This window comes from Rhinopithecus roxellana, chromosome 6, assembly GCF_007565055.1.
Source record: "Rhinopithecus roxellana isolate Shanxi Qingling chromosome 6, ASM756505v1, whole genome shotgun sequence".
NCBI classification, from domain to species: Eukaryota; Metazoa; Chordata; class Mammalia; order Primates; family Cercopithecidae; genus Rhinopithecus; species Rhinopithecus roxellana.
In genome coordinates, this window is record NC_044554.1 from 58,054,333 (window position 1) to 58,075,437 (window position 21,105).

At 37.7% G+C, this 21,105-nt stretch overlaps 2 protein-coding genes and 1 pseudogene across 7 annotated transcripts in view; 1 reads left to right on the forward strand and 2 right to left on the reverse strand.

Annotated features, from left to right (window-relative positions):
* The window catches only part of CYREN (cell cycle regulator of NHEJ), a 75,266-nt gene that overhangs the window by 24,359 nt on the left and 29,802 nt on the right, over positions 1–21,105 (forward strand). The window lies entirely within an intron of this gene.
* Positions 12,619–21,105, reverse strand: part of AGBL3 (ATP/GTP binding protein like 3) — a 149,565-nt gene continuing 141,078 nt past the window's right edge. For all 6 annotated transcript variants that reach the window (XM_030933098.1, XM_030933094.1, XM_030933095.1 and 3 more), the window contains one exon: positions 12,619–13,554. In XM_030933098.1, the coding sequence (XP_030788958.1) occupies positions 13,432–13,554 (123 nt within the window). In that variant the 3' untranslated portion in view covers positions 12,619–13,431. The remainder of the gene's footprint in view (positions 13,555–21,105) is intronic.
* On the reverse strand, positions 18,181–19,436 carry LOC104658056 (annotated as a pseudogene).

Genomic DNA, 21,105 nt, shown 5'->3' on the forward strand with positions numbered 1-21,105 from the left:
AATTTTGTGTCCTGAGCATTCTCACTAGGGTATTTAGGCCCATGTTGGAGCAGCTAGAACATCTATTTTATTTCAAAATAGGAGCAGAACAAAGCTTTTATTTTTGTAAGCATTGGGGCTCCTGGCCAGAGTTTAAAAATTGCTTCCGTTGCTCACGTGACCAACTGGAAATTTCAACTGTGGGTTAAACTTGGTTACATGAGTCCGCTACCTAGTGCTATTGCTGAATCCTTCAGCGTTTCTCTTCTGCTTCCCTGCCCTTCCTCCAGAGGAGGAGTTCTTTGAACTGCTACATTGCCCTCCCCCTGCCCCTAGTTCTTTTAAACTCAAACTCTAGAAAGAGGTGATGGGATCCAGGTGGAAAGAAGAACAGAGGCTTTGAGATTAGAGAGTTCTGCTACATACTAGCAAATTATTTAATCTCTTTGAGCATCAACTTCTTATCTGTAAAATGGAAACATTACCTACTTTGCATGGTTGCTCTGGGGACTGGAAATAATATAAGTGCCTAGTACAATACTGGGAACATAGTAGTGGTAGCTATTATTATGAAAAATGGAATTTCTGTATATTTAGTCTAGCCTTTAAGACAGAGAAAATTAACTTTTAGATACTAATATAAAGTAGTTACTCTGAAAACTCAGTACTGATGAGTGAAGTAATATAGAAGAGATAGAAACATATTTATATTTATGAAATTTATTTAAGGTTACCATGTACCTAGTTTTCAAAGAGTCAAATAGTTTTTCAAAACTTGTATGAAAATTGGCAGTCCCACACTCTCCCTTTCTTCTTCTTCAGAGGCAAGCACTTTCACTTGTGCTCATTCTTTAGGCATTTACCTTAGTTATCTAAATAACATGCTTGGATTGATACTTCTTGATTTTTCAGTTTCAGGCATAATCTACTGACTCCCAACCATAGAAGGTGAAGATTTAGCTTTCTTCTTCCCAACTACGTGTTCCAGAAATATGCTTCCTCTCTTCCTCCTCTATCCAAATTGGTTATAGTTTTGTTTAAATCAATATTCAGTGTTTACAATATTGCAATATGCATAGGTATACTTTATTTTATTGTGCATCTCTTTGTGGATCCTGCATCTTTTACAAATTGAGGATTTGTTGCGTCCCTGCATCAAGCAAGACTATTGGCACCATTTTTTCAATAGCCTTTGCTCACTTCATGTCCCTGTGTCACATTTTGGTAACTTTTACAACATTTCAAACTTTTTCATTATTATTATATTGGTTATGGTGATCTTTGATGTTACTATTGTGATTGTTTTGGGGTGCCACGAACCGCACCCATATGACGGTGAACTTAATTGATAATTGTTTGTGTATTCTGACTGCTCCAGCAACCAGACATTCCTCCATGTCCCTCTCACGTTAGGTCCCCCTATTCCCGAGACACAAAAATACTGAAATTAGGCCACTTAATGTCCTTACAATGGCCTGTAAGTGTTTAAGTGAAAGGAAGCGTCACATGTCTTTCATTTAAAATTGAAAGCTAGAAATGATTAAGCTCAGTGAGGAAGGCCTTGTGAGAGCAAAGATACGCCGAATGTTAGGTCTTACGTTGTGAAGGCAAAGGCTCAGATGATCGTTAGCATTATTCAGCAACAAAGTATTTCTAAATTAAGGTATGCCCATTAGGTTTTTTTAGACATAACAGTATCACACACTAAATAGGCTACTTTACAGTATAAACATGACTTTTATATGCACTGGGAAACCAAAAATTCGTGTGATTTGCTTTACTGTAATACTTGCTTTATTGCAGTGGTCTGGAACGAAACCTGCAATATATCTCCGAGGTGTGCCTGTAAATACCATTTACAGCAGCTGAGCCATGTAGAAAAATTAAGATTACTTTTCCTATCCTGCATAACTTTTGATCTTCTCTGAAGATAATTGCCTTTTTAAAAAAGTTTGTTTGTTTGCTTGGTTTTCTATTACTTAACACTAATCCAACCCTCAAATGTTTATCATATCTTCTATGAATAAATGTCTATGCATCAAGTATTCTATATCTTCCTGAGAAAGGCTTTTCAGGCCCTTCCAACCTGCCCCAGTCTGGGGCTTGACACCACACACACCTGTTGTCCTGGATTCTCACATCAACACCATGCTGGGGATTCCCTTTACTTCTGTCCTAGGTTGAATCTCTTGCTTTCTGCATCAAAGACTTTTCTCTTTCTCCATTTATTCAGTTCTGGGAGAGTAAATCTCCAGTAACTTCCTGAGAAATGGGTACACTGAAAAGAATTTTTTGAGAACTTACAAAACTGAAAATACCTTCTTCATTCTAACTTGATGTATTCAAATGTGATCAAATTTAGACTGAAAATAAAATTTTAGGTTAAAAATAATTTTCCTTTATAATTTTGGAGGTTTCGTCCCATTATGTCTAGCTTTCTTGTTTTGTTGAGAAGTCTAAATTTGTTCTGCTTCCTAGCTTCCAAAATGGTCTCCTCTCTTGTCATCCTTTCAGCTTTATGCCTTAAAAAATAGATTATAGATTATTTTGGTGGTTTTAGGATGGAGCAGAATTGAATGTGTATCCAGTTTGCCATTTTTAACTGGAGATCTAAAATATTTCTCTGTTCTTCTTCTTCTTCTTCTTTTTTTTTTACTTTTTTGAGACGGTCTCTCTGTCACCTAGGCTGGAGTGCAGTGGTATGATCACAGCTCACTGAAACCTTGACCTCTTGTGCTCAGGTGATCTTCCCACCTCAGCCTCCTGAGTAGCTGGGACTACAGGTACGTGCCACTATGCCTGGCTAATTTTTGTATTATCATTATTAATTTTTTTGTAGAGATGGGGTTTTGCCATGTTGCCCAAGTTGGTCTAACACTCCTGGGCTCAAGGGATTCACCTGCCTCGGCCTCCCAGAGTGCTGGGATTACAGGCGTGAGCCACTGCGTCTGGCCTCTTTCTTATTGTTTATCTTCCCTTTTCCTTTTCTTTGTTTTTACTCCAAGAGGGTTATTTCTTACTGTATCTTTCAGTGGTTCTCAGGCAACATAGCTGGCCTATGGTTGAGCTTGATGCTTTTATCAAGCTACTCATTTCCTGTTAATTGCTTACCATCAAAATCTCCATTGTTTTTGGCAGCACTCTTAACCTTGAACTTCCCTACACTCTGTTCCAAACAAGTCAGTTTACTTGAGGACAGCTTCAGAGTTCTCTGTTCTTAAGGCATGCCTCTCCCCTGGGCAACATATTTGAGCCACTGCTCTGGACCCGGGGTTGGTGACAGTGGCTTGCTTCTTCTAGAGTGACCCATCTACTTTTTGAGCATCGTGCTGAGTGGGGTAGTAGCCTCTGGTCTTTTCAACTTCAGCTTGACTCTCCTGGCATGGAACGTCCACCCTATGAAGTAGCTGGAGGAAAGGTGACCAGGAATCCAGTATTCCCAGCCCACTGCACCTTTGCCTTATGGTTGAGTGGAGGAAGGGAGTCCCTGACCTCTTGGCCTCATTAGCCTTAAATGTTGTCTCTGCTGCACAGAGGTAGGGAGATGAGAAACGCTGGCAGCCTTCTCCTCCTAGAGGAGATACCATAGCCCTTGACTGGGAGCTGGAGGGACTGTGATCCCAGTGTTCTTGGCCATATCCTCCCACAGTGGAGTTTCCCTTCTGCTGAACATGGGGGAAGGGAAGGAGTGGGTCACGGCTAAGTACCACAGACCCTCACTTTTCTTACAGGAATTTAGTAAATTTTCTGAATAAATATGTATGTATTTGATGTATGCCCTTAGGACAATTTTTAGAAACTTTAAATGGGTTTTTCTAAAAAATATTTCTACCAGGTTCCCCTCCCTGCCCCTCGCTGGGGAGTGGGTGAGAAGCTCCTCAGGGTGCTGTTTTAGAGCTGGATCTCTGCCCATTTTTTTAAAAAAATTCTATATTAAACACTTCATTTCTTAGAGTAGTTTTAGATTCACAGGAAAATTGAGAGGAAGGTACAGAGATATCTTATGTAATTCCTACACATATCCACAGCAGTCTAGTTTTTTTCCTATGTTATCTTCTAGATTTATAGTATTGCATTTTACATTTAGGTCTGTGATCCATTTTGAGTTAATTTTTGTGAAGGCATTAAGGTCTCTGTCTGGATTTGTTTGTTTGTCTGTTTGTTTTTGCAGTATGTGGATATTCAGTTGTTCCAGCACCATTTGTTGAAAGGACTATCTTTGTTTCATTGTATTACCTTTGCTCCTTTGTTAAAGATGAGTTGACTATATTTATGTGGATCTTTTTCTTGTCTATTCTGTTCACTGATCTGTTATTTTGCCAATAACATACTGTATTGCTTATTGTACCTCCATAGTAAGTCCGTTTTTAGAATTTTCTTTTTATTTATTTTTGTAGAAACAGGGTTTTTTTTTTTTTAGAGATGGACTCTTGCTCTGTCACCCAGGCTGGAGTGCAGTGGCATGATCTCGGCTCACTGCAAGCTCTGCCTCCCAGGTTCACGCCATTCTCCTGCCTCAGCCTCCTGAGTAGCTGGGACACAGAAGACTGCCACCATGTCTGGCTAATTTTTTGTATTTTTAGTAGAGATAGGATTTCACCGTGTTAGCCAGGATGGTCTCGATTTCCTGACCTCATGATCCGCCCGCCTTGGCCTCCCAAAGTGTTGGGATTACAGGCGTGAGCCACCACACCTGGCCGAAACAGGGTCTTGCTATGTTGCTCAGGCTGGTTTTAAACGCCTTGGCCTCCCAAAGTCCTGGGATTACAGCAATGAGCCACCACACCCAGTTTATAGTAAGTCTTAAAGACATGTAGTGTCCGTCTTCTGACTTTGTTCTTCTTCAATACTGTGTTGGCTATTCTGGGTCTTTTGCCCCTCCATATGAACTTTAGAAACAGTTTGTTGATATCTACAAAATAACTGGCTGAGATTTTAATTGGGATCTATAGATCAAGTTGGAAAGAAGTGACATCTTGACAATATTGAGTCTTCCTATCTATGAACATGGACTATCTTTCCATTTATTTAGTTATTCTTTAGTAGTTTTTTTTATCAGAGTTTTATAGTTTTCCTCAAATAGATCTTGACATATACTTAAGTATTTCCTTTTTATTTTTTGATGCTAATGTCAATGGCAATGTGTTTTTAATTTCAAACTCCAATTGTTCATTGCCGGCATATAAGAAGCAATTGACTTTTTTTTTTTTTTTTTTTGAGACGGAGTCTCACTCTGTCGCCCGGGCTGGAGTGCAGTGGCGCGATCTCAGCTCACTGCAAGCTCCGCCTCCCGGGTTTATGCCATTCTCCTGCCTCAGCCTCCTGAGTAGCTGGGACTATAGGCACCCGCCACCTCGCCCAGCTAATTTTTTATATCTTTTAGTAGAGACGGGGTTTCACCGTGTTAGCCAGGATGGTCTCGATCTCCTGACCTCGTGATCTGCCCGTCTTGGCCTCCCAAAGTGCTGGGATTACAGATTTGAGCCACCGCGCCCGGTGCAATTGACTTTTGTATATCAACCTAGTGTCTTGCAATCTTGCTATTATCACTTATTACTCCCAGTTTTTGTTGTTGTTGTTGATTTCCTTGCGTTTTCTACAAAGACAGTCATGGTATCTGTGAACAAATACAGTTGACCCTTGAGCTATCCAGGAATTAGAGGCACCAACCCTCTCATACAGAAGAAAATTGATGTATAATTTTTGAAACCCCAAAACTTAATAGCCTATTGTTGATCAGAAGCCTTACTGATAACAAACAGCTGATAACACATATTTTGTATATGTATTACATACCATATTACAATAAAGTAACTAAAGAAACTATTAAGAAAATCATAAGGAAGGGCAAATACATGGAAAGAACTATACTTTCCATGTACTTGATGTATTTATTGATACCATTAAGTTTACATTATCTGTTTATGAAATAAATTGTCTGTCTGAAATAGTGGGCAAATGCAGCTGCAGATCTCAATCTATGGTGTGTATCAAGCAATTCCACTTCTTATTAATTCCACTTCTTATTAATGACACATTACAGTATTAGACATATCACTGAGGCAGAAAACTAACAAAGTTATTCTGGAACTAAACTTGACACTTGACCAAATGGAACTAACAGACATCTACAGAACACTCCACCCAGCAACAACAGAATATACATTCTTCTCATTTTTACATGGCACATACTCTAAGATCAACCGCATGCTTGGCCATAAAGCAATTCTCAGAAATTAAAGAAAAAATGAAATCATACTGACCACTCTTTCAGACTAAAGCACAATAAAAATAGAAATCAACACCAAGATTTCTCTAAACCATACAGTTACATGGAAATTAAACAATTTGCTCCAGAATTACTTATGGGTAAACAATGAAATTAAGGCAGAAATCAAGAAATTCTTTGAAACTAATGAAAACAAATATACAACATATGAGAGTGTCTGGGCCACAGCTAAAGCACGATTGAGGATAAAGTTTATAACACTGAATGCTAACATCCAAAAGAAAGATCTCAAATTTACAATCTAACAGTACACCTAGAGGAACTAGAAAAACAGGAGCAAACCAACCCCAAAGCTAGAAGAAGAAAAGAAATAAGCACAATCAGAGCCGAACTGAATGAAACTGAGACACAAAGAACCATACAAAAGATCAACAAAACCAAAATTTGGTTTTTTGAAAGAATAAGTAGAATTGATAGACCACTAGCTAGACTAATGAAGAAACAGAGAATATCCAAATAAACACAATCAGAAATAACAAAGGGGACATTACCACTGACCCCACAAAAGTATAAGAAATCCTCAGAGACAATTCTGAATGCCTGTATGCATACAAACTAGAAAACCTAGAAGAAATGTATAAATTCCTGGAAACATACCACCTCCCAAGATTGAACTGGGAAGAAATTGAAATCCTGAACATACAAGTTCTGAAATTGAACCAGTAATAAAAACCTACCAACCAGAAAAGGCCCTGGACCATACAGATTCATGGTTGAATTCTACCAGACATATAAAGAAAAAGTGGTACCAAACCCACTGAAACTATCCCAAAAAATCAAAGAGGGGGGACTCCTCTCTAACTCAGTCTATAAGGTCAGCATCAGCGGGATACCAAAACCTGGCAGAGCCACAATGAAAAAAGAAAACTTCAGGCCAATATCCTTGATGAACGTAGATGAAAAAATCCTCAACAAAATACTTACTAGCAAACCAAATCCAGCAGCACATCAAAAAGCTAATCCACCACAATCAAGTTGGATGCAAGGTTGGTTCAACATATGCAGATCAATAAATGTGATTCATCACATAAACAGAACTATAAACAATCTTTTCTGCATCTATTGATCATCTTAATAGATGCAGAAAAGGCTTTTGATAAAATTCAACATCCTTTCATGTTAAAAACTCTCAACAAACTAGGGATCAAGACAACATACCTCAAAATAATAAGAGCCACCTATAATAAACCTACAACCAACAGCATACTGAATGGGCAAAAGCTGGAAGCATTCCCTTTGAAAATGGGCACAAAACAAGGATGTTCACTTGCACCACTGCTACTCAACATAGTACTGGGAGTCCTAGCCAGAGCAACTAGGCAAGAGAAAGAAATAAAAGGCATCCAAATAAAAAGAGATGAAGTCAAACCATCTCTCTGCAGATCACATGACTCTATACCTAGAAAACCCCATAGTCTCTGCCCAAAGGCTCCTAGATCTGATAAGCAAGTTCAGCAAAGTTTCAGGATACAAAACTCAATGTACAAAAATCAATAGCATTCTTATACATCAATAAAGCCCAAGCTGAGAACCAAATCAGGAATGCAATCCCATTCACAATAACCACAAAAAGATTAAAATACCTACAAATGCAACTAACCAGGGAGGTGAAAGATGTCTACAATGAGAATTATAAAACACTGCTGAAAGAAATAAGAAATGACACAAATAAATGGAACAATATTCCATGCTCATGGATAGGAAGAATTGATATTGTTAAAATGGACTTACTGCCCAAAACAATGTACAGATTCAATGCTATTCTTACCAACTACAATATTTTTTACAGAATTAGAAAACCAAAAACTATTCTAAAATTCATATGGATCCAAAAAAGAGCCTGAATTGCCAAAGCAATCCTAAGCAAAAAGAACAAAGCTGGAAGCATCACACTGCTTGACTTCAAACTATACTACAAGGCTATGTAACCAAAACAACATGGTATTGGCACAAAAACAGACAGACTAATGGAACAGGTTAAAAACCCAGATATAATGTTGTACCCTACAACCATCTGATCTTTGACAAAGTCAACAATAACAAGCAATGGGGAAAGAGCACCCTATTCCATAAATGGTGCTGGAATAACTGACTAATCATATGCAGAAGATTCAAATTGGACCCCTTCCTTTCACCATATACAAAAATCAACTCAAGATGGATTAAAGACTTAAATGTAAAACCTAAAGCTGTAAAAACCATAGGAGAAAACCTGGAAAATACCATTTTGGACGTAGGCTCTGGCAAATTTTTCATGTTGAAGACTACAAAAGCAATTGCAGCAAAAACAAAAATTACAAGTGGGAACTAATTAAAGAGCTTCTGCACAGCAAAATAAACTTTCAGCACAGTAAACACCCTATAGAAGGGGAGAAAATATTGGCAAACTATGCATCTAAGAAAGGTCTAATATCGAGAATCTATAAAAAACTTAAGCAAAAAACAACCCCATGTTTTTTTAAAAAAGGGCAAAGGACGTGAATAGATACTTCTCAAGAGAAGACATACACATGGCCAACAAGCATATGAAAAAATTCTCAACATCACTGATGATTAGATAAATGCAAATCAAAATCACAATGAGATACCATCCCACAACAGTCAGAATGGCTATTGTTAAAGCAAAACAAAGAAACAAACAAAACAAACAACAACAGCCACAACAAAAAACTAGTGAGGTTGCAGGGTAAAGGAATGCTTACACACTGTTGGTGGGAATGTACATTAGTTCAGTCACCATGGAAAGCAGACTGGAGATTTATCAAAGAACTTAAAACACAATCATTTGACCCAGCAATCCCATTATGCAGTATATATCCAAAGGAATATAAATTGTTCTACCATAAAGACACATGCATGTGTATGTTCACTGCAGCACTATTCACAGTAGCAAAGACATAGAATTAACCTAGATGCCCATCAATGGTGGACTGAATAAAGACAATGTGGTATATATATACCACAGAATACTATGCAGCCATATAAAAGAAATAGTGTCCTTTGCAGCAACATGGGTGAAGCTGGAGGCCATTATCCTAAGCAAATTAATGCAGGAACAGAAAACCAAATGACACATGTTCTCACTTATAAGTGGGAGCTAAACATTGAGTACCCATGGACACAATGAAGGGAACAATAGACACTAGGGCCTGTTTGAGGGTGAAGGGTGGGAGGAGGGTGAGGATCGAAAAACTACCTATTGTGTATTATGCTTGTTACATGAGTGATATACCAAATGCCCACAACGTGCAATTTACCCATGTAACAAACCTGCACATGTACCCCCCGAACCTAAAATGAAAGTTTGAATAAAAATCTCTTTACAACATATGAGTCATATTGGATCCTTTTTATCCATTCTGAAAGTCTCCTGTCTTATAGCTGCTGTATTTAGACCATTTACTTGTAATGTAATTATTGATATAGCTGAATTAATATCTACCATATTTGTTACTGGTTTTCTATTCATTACCTTTGTTTTTTATTATTTTGTCTTCCACTTGTTTTCTACTTCATTCTATTTAAATTGAATATTTTGTATGATTTAATTTTTTCCTATTTTAGTGTATCAATTATACTTCTTTTTTACCCTTGAATTTACAGGATACATTTACAATGAATCTAATCCTTTTTCAAATAACACTATACCACTTACTTCTTTGGTAGTACAGGTATTTTATAACAGGGTATTCCCAATTCCTCCCTCATATTCCTTACAACATTGCTGCTATTCATTTCACTTATCAATAGGCTATAATTTCTGAATACATTGTTATTGTTTTGAACAAATTATTATCTGTTAGGTAATTAAGAAAAATAAAATATTTTATTTTACCTTTATTTATTCCTTTTCTATTGCTTTTCCTTTCTTTACATAGGCCAGAATTTCTGACCTGTATAATTTTCATCCTTTCTAAAGAATTTCTTTTAACATTAAAAAAAAAAAGCAGGTCTAGAGGCGACAAATTCCCACAATTTTTGTTTGTCTGAAAAAGTCCATTTCTCTTTCACTTTTGGAGGACAGTTTCACTGGATACAGAACTGTAGTCAGTTGTTGTTGTGGTCTGATGTTGCATCCCCCAAATTTCATATGTTACAATCCTAACCTCTAGTGTGATGGTATTAGAAGACAGAACCTTTGGGTGGTAATTAGGTCATGAGGGTGAAGCCCTCATGAATGAGATTAGTGGTCATAATAGACATGAGATGATCTCTCCCTACCATGAGAGGATACAAGAGGGCCACCTGCAAACCAAGATGACTGTCCTCACCAGACAATGGATCTGTTGGCATCTTGATCTTGGACTTGCCAGCCTCAGAACTGAGATAAATTTCTATTGTTTCATTAAGCAGTCTAGTTTATGGTATTTTGTTACAGCAGCCTGAGCTGAGACAGTGGTTCTTTAAACCCTTTAAATATTTCACTCCACTCTCTTTCTTGCATAGTTTCTGAAGAGATGTCTGATGTAGTTCTTATCCCTGCTTCTCTATACATAAGGTGTTTTTTTCCTGTTTTTTTTTTTTTTTTTTCCAAGATTTTTTTCTTGGTCTTTGATTATTTTGGTATTTATCCTTCCCAGTATTCTGTGAGCTTTCTGGATCTGTGGCTTGGTGTCATTAATTTTGGGAAATTCTCAGTCATTATTGCCTCAGTACTTCTTGTGTTCCTTTTTTTCTTTTACTTCTGATATTCCCATTACACATGTTACATACCTTTTAAAATTGTCCTGCAGTTTTTGGATATTTTGGAGTTTTCATGCTTTTTTGCTCTGCATTTAAGTTTTACTAGTTTCTATTGACATTGTTTCAAGCATACTGACTCTTTCCTCAGTTGTCTCACCTGTTGGGTAGTCCATCATCATTCATTCTGTTACAGTGTTTGATTTCTAGCATTTTTGTTTGTTTGTTTCTTAGTTCCCATCTCTCTGCTTATATTACCCATCTATCTGTTCTTGCGTTGTCCAATTTTCCCATTAGAACTGTCAGCATATTAATCATAGTTGTTTTAAATTTCTATGGAAATATATGGAAGGTTTGTCAGAGAAGGCAGCAGTTGAGTTGAATCTTAAAGAAGTAGGGGCTGCCAGGTGAAGGAGATGCCGGGCCGAGAGAATAAGTGGCTTTTATGAGAGAGTGACATGTTCAGAAAACAAAGTATTGTAGCATAGTGAGGAAGTGGACTGCCAATCCTCTTACTTTCGATAAAACATCTTATATTTGTATCAAATATGAGGAGTGCAATTATGGACCAAGGTAAAATTGTTTAGGTAATATCACTGCATCCCTACATCTTCCAGGAAACTGGTTTATTACCTTTTTTGGTCATTCACAAAGACAATAAATTCCAGAGTTTACAGTCTCAAACTCAGACAATTGAAGATTCAAATGACGTTTCACTGAATTAAAAATAAATATTTTCCCAGAGTTTAGGCTTTTGTCCTGATCTATGTGGGTAACGCCAACTGAATTTTAAGCACTCTTACTCCATCCCAAAGTCAGCTACAATAAATGCTATGATCCAGAACATTAACCTCCAGCTCTCCCAAGCCCAATCACTTACCTGGCAGAGGGCATCCCAAAAGCCAGTAGACTTCTGCTCTTGCCCAAGATAATCACTGAGAATGAGAATTTTATACCAAAAGTTGGGGTACTCTCTGAGAACCAGGATACTTGCCTCCAAAGCACCATTTAATGTATTTAGAAGGTAGCTATTTCCCACCAGATGTTAAAGATTCCTGAGGAAATCTATGGTCACAGCCCTTTAAAACATAATCGTTACTCTTTTCACAGTGCAGCGGGCTCTCCTTGAAAACTCTTCAGCTACTAGAAATACTATTGAGAGTAGATCACTCAATCCCAGGTCTTCATAGTTCTACCCAGCTGTAATCAGGCTGTGGCCTGTATTTTTAATGTACCTCTCCTACCTGACCCTCCTTCTGCTTAGCCTCATCCTCTAATGGAGGCCATTGTTGACGTATGACCCAAGGCTGCTTGATTCTGTTTTCTTACTTACCACATCCGTCTTGACTCTTTTGCCTGACATACCTGCTCCTCTGTGTGTCCTTCACAAATCCCTGCCAGTGCTCACTGCCTTATGAATGACAAACTGAGGTGCTGGACTTATTCCAGTGTCCACATGAATAAATGGCTGGAGATGTAAACTAATTTTCTGTAAAGGAAACTGTACATCTTTACACCTTTGCTACATTTTGAGAAATAAAATGACTATTTTAAACCATAGTCTATGCATTTCAGTGCCATTTTGTGCCACACTTTTGCTTTGTGCAACTGGCAACTTTTAATATACAGTATTTTTTCTAATCATTGGAAGTGCACAACTTAACACTTTATCTTATTCTGTAATCATTTTATTCAGGTATGTTTTATCCGTACAAGTATGTGGTCATCTCCTAGTAGAGAAATGGTTCCTAGCACACCTTTGATATAACAGAAAATCAGGAAATGATGTTTGTTGACTGATTCATTAAAGTGTCTAGTAGGGAGGTTAAAAATCAGTGACATATTACATGTCATTCCTACCTTGAGTTCTTAAGTTTTTTGGTGTCGAATGCATAAGTAGTTTTGGAAGAAATCAAAACTTCAGAGATTTTTTTCCATGCTGATAAAAACTAAATATAAATATCTACTTTAATATTTTTCCGTATTTTCTCTGGATTTCTTTTTAAATCTCTGAAAGATGTTCCCACTACAGAAAATGGGATATCTAAAATTTGTAGTTTATGCATATGCACGTGTAGGGGGAGAGATAGGGAAAGGGGAAGGGGAGGGCTTTCCTTTTTTTCTTTTTACCACATAACCATATGTTATCCTTCATTCACAGTTCTCAGAGCAGTGTAAAACTAGATTAACTCTCCCTTTGGAACTTCAGATATAAGGTGGGTTGTCCATCATTCTTATTGGCCTGCTCATCCTTATTTTTAGTTTGATGGAGGGCTGTATGCTTAGAGCTTTGCTGGTTAGTTTCTTCAGCTTGAAGACTCTTATATTTTAGAACATTTGCATCCATTCCAAAGTTTGAAGAAGCAGTCTCCCACTTGCTGCTGAGAGGTTTTATGTCTTCATTCTTTATGGCCCAGATTTGAGAATGTTTATTCTTCTTGGGGCCTTTGAGAGGTGATAAACTTTCCAATGACCCATGGGGCTTAGACTGGACCCATTCTGAAGAGTTTGCCATAACATCCCCTTGGATTACAAAAGGGTGATTTCTGGGTGCTGTCCAAGGTGTGCTGTATTTCTTTATATTTCTGCAAGTAGCTGGATTTAGTCTAGAAAAGAAATGAAATATGTGAACTTTTGTCCATCATGTACCTACTTTGTAGTCCTAGGTATATTGTCATAGTACAAATAATATTTTTTCTTTTTAGTAAGTTCATAACTTCTTAAAAGTTTAAGACTTTTACCATCATAAGTCTTCATCTCTGATCATGATTTTTTTTTAAGCACTACTCCAGTCTTGTATTTCTAAATGCCTAGAGGACATGTTTATTTGGATACCTACTCTGACCTCAGCCTTCCTAATATAACAGCCACTCTGGGCCCCAGCTCCTTACCTATATATCTAGTTAAAGTAGATGGTCACTAAAAAGTAAAGTAGTTGTTTGCTCTAAAAATCTATTCTGTTTATTCTATTAGAATGGATTCAGTATATGTGCTATGAGATTTTTTTCTATAACCAGTAAAAAAAATCAACGTCTGAGAGAGGGAAATTTTCCTTGAGGGAGCTTTTGTAAAGTAATAATTGCAGCCACTTAAAATCACTGTTTTTTTAGCATTCCATTTTTTAACCATAGAATTTCAGCTATATTTTCAATTAACCTTTTAAATTTTGAGGTAACTGTAGACTTACATGCATTTGAGAGAAGTAATACAGAGAGATCCCATGAACTCTTCACCCAATTTCCCCAAAAGAGCTTGCAAAACCATAGAACAGTATCACAATCAGGATATTGACATTGATGTAGTCAAGATAGAGAACACTGCCCGCATGTTGTCCTCTTATAGTACCTGCTTCCTTCTTTCCCATCCCCTCAATTCCTGGCAACCATTATTAATCTATTATCAAGTTATATTATTTTGTTATTTTAAGAATGTTACATAAAGGAATCATACTGTATGTAACCTTCTGGGATCAGCTTTTTTTTTTTTTTTTTTAACTCAAAGTAATTGGAGATTCATCTATGTTGTTTTATGTATCAGCAGTTCATTCCTTATTATAATTGCTGAGTCTGTGACATGAATGTACCATAGTTTGTTTAATAATTCATCCATTCAATGACACATAGATTATTTCCAGTTTATGGCTATTACAAATAGTTATACACACAGGATTTTTTGTGAGTTATTTTTTGTATAAGATGTAAGTTTAAGGTTCATTTTTTTAGCCTATGGATATCCAGTTGTTCCAGCACCATTTGTTGAAAAGGCTCTTTTTTCTCCATTGAATTGCTTTTGAATTCCCTATCAAAATCAGTGGAGCATATTTATGTGGTCTATTTCTTGGTTCTCGCCTCAGTTCCACTGATGTATATGTTTATTTCTCCTCTAATACTACTGTCTTGATTACTCTAGCTATATAAAAGTTCTTGAAATCAGATAGACTGATCTCTCCCACTTTATCCTTAATTTGTTTCTGCTATTTTAGTGCATCTGCAGATAAATTCTGGAATAATCTTGTCTATATATGAAAAAGATCTTGCTGGGATTTTGATAGGCATTGTGTTAAACTTGTATATTAATCTGGGAAGAACTGACATCTTTATTGAGGCTTTCAGTTTATGAACATGCTATATCTTTCCACTCATTTAGATATTTAAAAAATTCTCTTATTCATGTTATATGCTTTTCAGCATACAAACCCTTACAACTAAGTATTTTTTTTTGAGATATTTTAAGTGGTATTATATTTGTAATTTTGGTGTTCACATGTTCATTGCTTATATGTAGAAGAACAATTAATTTTGTATATTTATCTTGTATTCCGAGGCCTAGCATAACTTATTAGTTCTAAAGGGTGCGTGTGTGTGTGTGCGCGTGCGCATGCGTGCATGTGTGTTTTGGTAAATTTATTAGGATTTTCTGCATAGAGAATAGCATCTTTCACAAGTAGGGATCATTTTATTTCTTCCTTTCTGATTTGTATGCTTTTTATTTTTTTTATTGCCTTATTGCAATGGTTAGAACTTCTAGCACAATGTTCAATAGAGTGGTGTATTAGTCTATTCTCATGCTGCTAATAAAAACATACCCAATACTGAGTAATTTATAAAGGAAAGAAGTTTAATTGACTCACAGTTCCACATGGCTGGGAAGGCCTCACAATCATGGTGGAAGACAAAGGAGGAGGAAAGTCTTACATGGTGGCAGGCAAGAGAGCTTATGCAGGGGAACTCCTATTTATAAAACCATCAGATCTCCTGAGACTTGTTCACTACCATGAGAAGAGTATGGGGGAAACTGCCCCCGTGATTCAGTTATCTTCACCTGACCCTGCCCTTGACACGTGGGGATTATTACAATTAAAGGTGAGATCTGGGTGGGGACACAGCCAAACTATATCAAGTGGTAAGAATTGACTTTATTAAGTTGAGTAAGTTCCCCTTTATTCCTATGTTTTTGTGACATTTTTTACCGTGGATGGGTATTGAATTCTGTCAAATACCAATTTCTGTGCCAATTAATAGGATCTTGTGATTTTTCTTCTTAAGCTTGCTAATATGAAGGATTTCATCAATTACTTTTTGAATATTAAACTAACTTTGAATTCCTGAAATAGACTTCACTTGGTCATGGTGTATAATTCTTTTTATCTAGAGCTGAATTCTATTTGCTAATATTTTGTTAGATTTATCTTGTTAAATCTATATTTATGCAAAATCCTATTCTGTCATTTCCTTTTTTGTTTTGCCCTTGTCTGGTTTTGATATCACGCTAATAATGGCTTCATAAAATGAACTGAAAACTCCTATTTTCTGGAAGAAATTGTATAGAATTGGTACTAATTCTTCCTTAATTTATTGGTAAAATTCTTTTCTAAAACCACCTAGGCCAGGTGATTTCTTTTTTAGGGTTTTAAAACTATGAAATCAATTTCCTTATTAGTTACAGGGGTATTCAAATATTCTATTTCATATTGAATGAGTTGGGGGTAGTTCATATTTTATTGAGGAAATAATTTCCTCTAAAAAAAAAAAAACCCAGATACATGTGCAGAACGTGCAGGTTTGTTACATAGGTATATGTGTGCTATGGTGGTCTGTTGCACCTATTGACATGTCCTCTATGTTCCTTCCCCTCACCCCTCACCCCCCAACAGGCCCTCGTGCGTGATGTTCCCCTCTATGTGTCCATGTGTCCTCACTGTTCAGCTCCCACTTATGAGTGAAAACATGTGGTGTTTGGTTTTCTGTCTCTGTGTTAAGTTTGCTGAAGATGATGGCTTCTGGCTTCATCCATGTCCCTGGAAAAGACATGATATCATTCCTTTTTCTTTCTAATTACAAGACGATTTTTAAATTTATTTTTATTTTTAAGATTAAGCATCCTCTTCGACAATCCAAAAACATAGTCCTTGCTCACTCAGGACACACACACCTAAAACAGTCAAAAGCAATTCCTCAATTATTAATGACAAAGTATGAAAAAAAGAATATGTTCTCAAGCTGCAGTTCAATTTTTCTGTCCTCTTTTCCAAAAAATTTTACTTTGCTATCAAGCCCACCCATCAACGATAAGGAAGGACAATTTTTCGAAAAGCCAACAAAACCCAGAAAAAGGAACAGGTATCAGTTCAAAATTGTCACCCAAAACACTGCTGTTGCAAAAAAAGAGTATGAAGCCAAATTCCCATAGCTTGTTAGAGAAGACCTTTAAAAATAATTCAGAAAACTAGGACTGGAACTACAGTGGTACAGACAGGTTATACTGTCACTATATGCATATACAGTGGTAAATGCGGATAATTCAAGAACATTCAGATTGGGAATATATTAAGCTTTCTCCTATTCCAGCAGAGGAAATAAAAACATGTGTTGCTGGAATTAATATTAAAATTGTCCTTACAAACAGAAGGTAGGGCAAAGGTAAAGAGAGAGAATGTGGAACATAAGTAGCAAAGACAAGTCATTTTGAATCTAGGCTCTAACACCCAGGAAAGTTGAATAGAACTTAAATTCTTCTAAGCCAATATCACTGAATTCTAGATTTGGCCTGAAACCAGTGGACCATATACACTACTAATAAATATGAAGTGCCCCACAGCATTTGTGGTATTAAAACATATTTTTAAATTATTATACATTTCCATTCTGAAAAACAGGTCAAAATGACACTGGACCATCCAGTAAGTTACAGAGTAAAGGGCTTCCTCCAAAGAGAACTGACTTGGCAGAAATTTAGGTTGGTAGGAATGTGATTAACGTGGAGTAAGTGAGATCAGATTCTCAGTATAATTTTCATAAGGAGGCTTCTACCTACCCCGGTTGTAAGAAGTAGTACTGAGGGAGCTCCAACAGAATGTCTTAGAGGGATGCTTCTCAGAGACAAAGGGTCTGTAAATTTAACTCTTGACCCCTCTTCTCCTTACGTAAAGCTTGGGGAAGGAAATAAATATTTAATTTTTAACTACTCAGAGCTTTGGACACATTATAATATTTAATATTCTGTAGTTTCATTTTCTGAAACCTTGGCTTATAATTTTTCTCAACTTACATTAAAAAATATATGAATGCACCCTCTTCAGTAGTACCACATGAAAATATAAACCTTTTCTTCCATATCTTCTACACAGGAAGAGTGAATAAATAGTACTCTAAATATCCTGCAGAGTTACTTTGTGTACTTGACAAAAGATTAGGGAAAACCAATCCACTTCCATATCTTGAGCAAGTTGTTAACTAGTCTTCAATCTCATCTTCCAGAATATCTTCATCAACATCCACAGCATAAAACAGCTGGTTAAAACATGGTGAAGCAGGATCAGTGAAATGTTTGTAAGGGTTTGCTCTAGAGAGAGAACTCATACAAATCCAACAGAAATATTGCATACAGCCAGTACATGTCATCTTGTTATATCCATCTAATTTCTCTATGGGAGTTCCACAACATGGTCAGTTCTTGAAGTTTTTCTCTGGCCACGACTTACTTTCCATCTTTTCCAGTGCCTTCTGAATCACCCTCTTACCACACCTTTGTTCCAAAAGTATTTTATTGGCCTCATCTGCTTGCAGGTATTCATTTCGTAAGTCAATTAATTTCTCTGCAGCCACCTTACATGGAGAGACCCCATGGCAGGTCAACCTGCACAAGGTACAGAAGGCAAAATTGCAGCTGGAGCAGATACCCATGGTGCAGCCAGGCTCCTGCATCACAGGTAGCTGGCAGCATGGGTAGGGGCAGTACACCACATCTGCCATCAGGTCCAAGGTGGACTGGAGAAGAAGGCGGTCGTAACAGGCAAATAACTCTGCTTCCACTAGCTCCTCTTTGACCTGACCAAGAGTGGCCACCGAACGGCACTTTGGTTCTGGGCAGTTGAGGCATTGAACCTGGCCATCTCTGATCTGGATTTCAAAGTAGTCCTTCAGACAGGCTTTGCAGTACACATGCCTGCACTCCAAGAAGTACATGCATTCACTATCCAGCTTCTTACAGAAACAGATATTGCACAGGAACAAATTACTACTAAAGCATTTTATCTGCTGAGCTTGATCAAAGTCCAACATTTCCCGGATCATATTTAACAATGATTCCACATCCTGCACAGCTGTCTTGTCCACAATTTCCTCTTGGTCTGTATCAGATCCAGAAGTTCCTCCAAAAACTAGCTCTGTGTTGGGAGAGGCTTGAGCTGTCCTTCTCTGCACTTTTTTTGTGAGAACCAATCTTGAGCTCAAAAGGAGAGACAATATTCAGGTATACTAGGGTCTCTTCCTTAAGAAATTGCATGCAGGCAAACAGGATCATGCTGCCATGGTGTTCTTCCCATAGAGCAGATAGCGCTCACAAATATCTTGAAATTCTGTGGCAAATCCAAACAGATCCTGGTTTCTCCACCTTGGACAGACTCTGCTTTTCTAAATTCTTCTCCATCATAAATACTCGCCGGGGCCAGCAATTCATCCTCCTGAGCTTCTCAGTCTTCTGACGACATTTAATTTTCTGAGGAACAAAACCAAGATGGCCACGAGAGTGACCTCTGGTCGTCCTCACTGCTATGCTGCCACCAGGGTCATGACAGTTTACAAATGCCTTTTTTTTTTTTTTTTTTTGAGATGGAGTCTCACTCTGTTGCCCAAGCTGGAGTGCAGTGGCACTATCTCGGCTCACTACAACTTCCGCCTCCTGGGTTCAAGCGATTCTCTTGCCTCAGCCTCCCGAGTAGCTGGGACTACAGGTGGCCACCACCATGCCTGGCTAATTTTTGTATTTTTAGTAGAGGTGGGGTTTCACCATATGGGCCAGGCTGGTCTCAAACTCTTGACCTTGTGATCCACCTGCCTCAGCCTCCCAAAGTGCTGGGATTACAGGAATGAGCCACCGTGCCCGGCAGATGCCATTCCTTTTTATGGCTGCGTAGTATTCCATGGTGTATATGTGCCACATTTCCTTTGTCCAGTCTGTCATTGATGGGTATTTGGATTGGTTCCATGTCTTTGCTATTGTAAACAATGCTGCAATAAACATATGTGTGCATGTGTCTTTATAGTAGAATGATTTACATTCCTTTGGGTGTATACCCAGTAATGGTATTGCTGGGTCAAATGGTAGTTCTGATTCTAGATCCTTGAGGAATCACCATACTGTCTTCCACAATGGTTGAACTAATTTACACTCCCACCAGCACAGTAAAAGCATTCCTATTTCTCTACAGCCTCCCCAGCATCTGTTGTTTCTTGACTTTTTAGTAATTGCCATTCTGACTGATGTGAGATGGTATGTCATTGTGGTTTTGATTTACATTTCTCTGATGATCAGTGTGATTAGTGGTGTTGAGTTTTTTGTTTTTGTTTTTAGATGGAGATTTGCTCTGTTGCCAGGCTGGAGTGCAGTGGTGCAATCTTGGCTTACTGCAACCTCTGCCTCCCGGGTTCAAGCAGTTCCCCTGCCTCAGCCTCCCAAGTAGCTGGGACTACGGGCATGCGCCACCACACCTGGCTAATTTTTTGTATTTTAGTAGAGACGGGGTTTCACCATGTTGGCCAGGATGGCCTCGATATCCTGACCTGTGATCCACCTGCCCTGGCCTCCCAAAGTGCTAGGATTACAGGCGTGAGCCACCACGCCCAGTCATTGAGCTTTTTTACATGTTTGTTGGCTGCATAAATGTCTTCTTTTGAGAAGTGTCTTCATATCCTTTGCCCACTTTTTGATGGGGTTGTCTGTTTTTTTCTTGTAAATATGTTTAAGTTCCTTGTAAATTCTGGATATTAGACCTTTGTCAGATGCGTAGATCGCAGAAATTTTCTCCCATTCTGTAGGTTGCCTGTTCACTCTGATGCTAGTTTCTTTTGCTGTGCAGAAGCTCTTTAGTATAATTAGATCCCATTTGTCCATTTTGGCTTCTGTTGCAATTGCTTTTGGTGTTTTGTCATGAAGTCTTTACCCATGCCTATGTCCTGAATGGTATTGCCTAAGTTTTCCTCTGGAGTTTTCATCATTTTGGGTTTTACATTTAAGTCTTTAATCCATCCTCAGTTAATTTTTGTATAAGGTGTAAGGAAGGGGTCCAGTTTCAGTTTTCTGCACATGGCTAGCCAGTTTTCCCGGTCACTTATTGAATAGGGAATCTTTTCCGCATTGCTTGTTTTTGTCAGATTTGT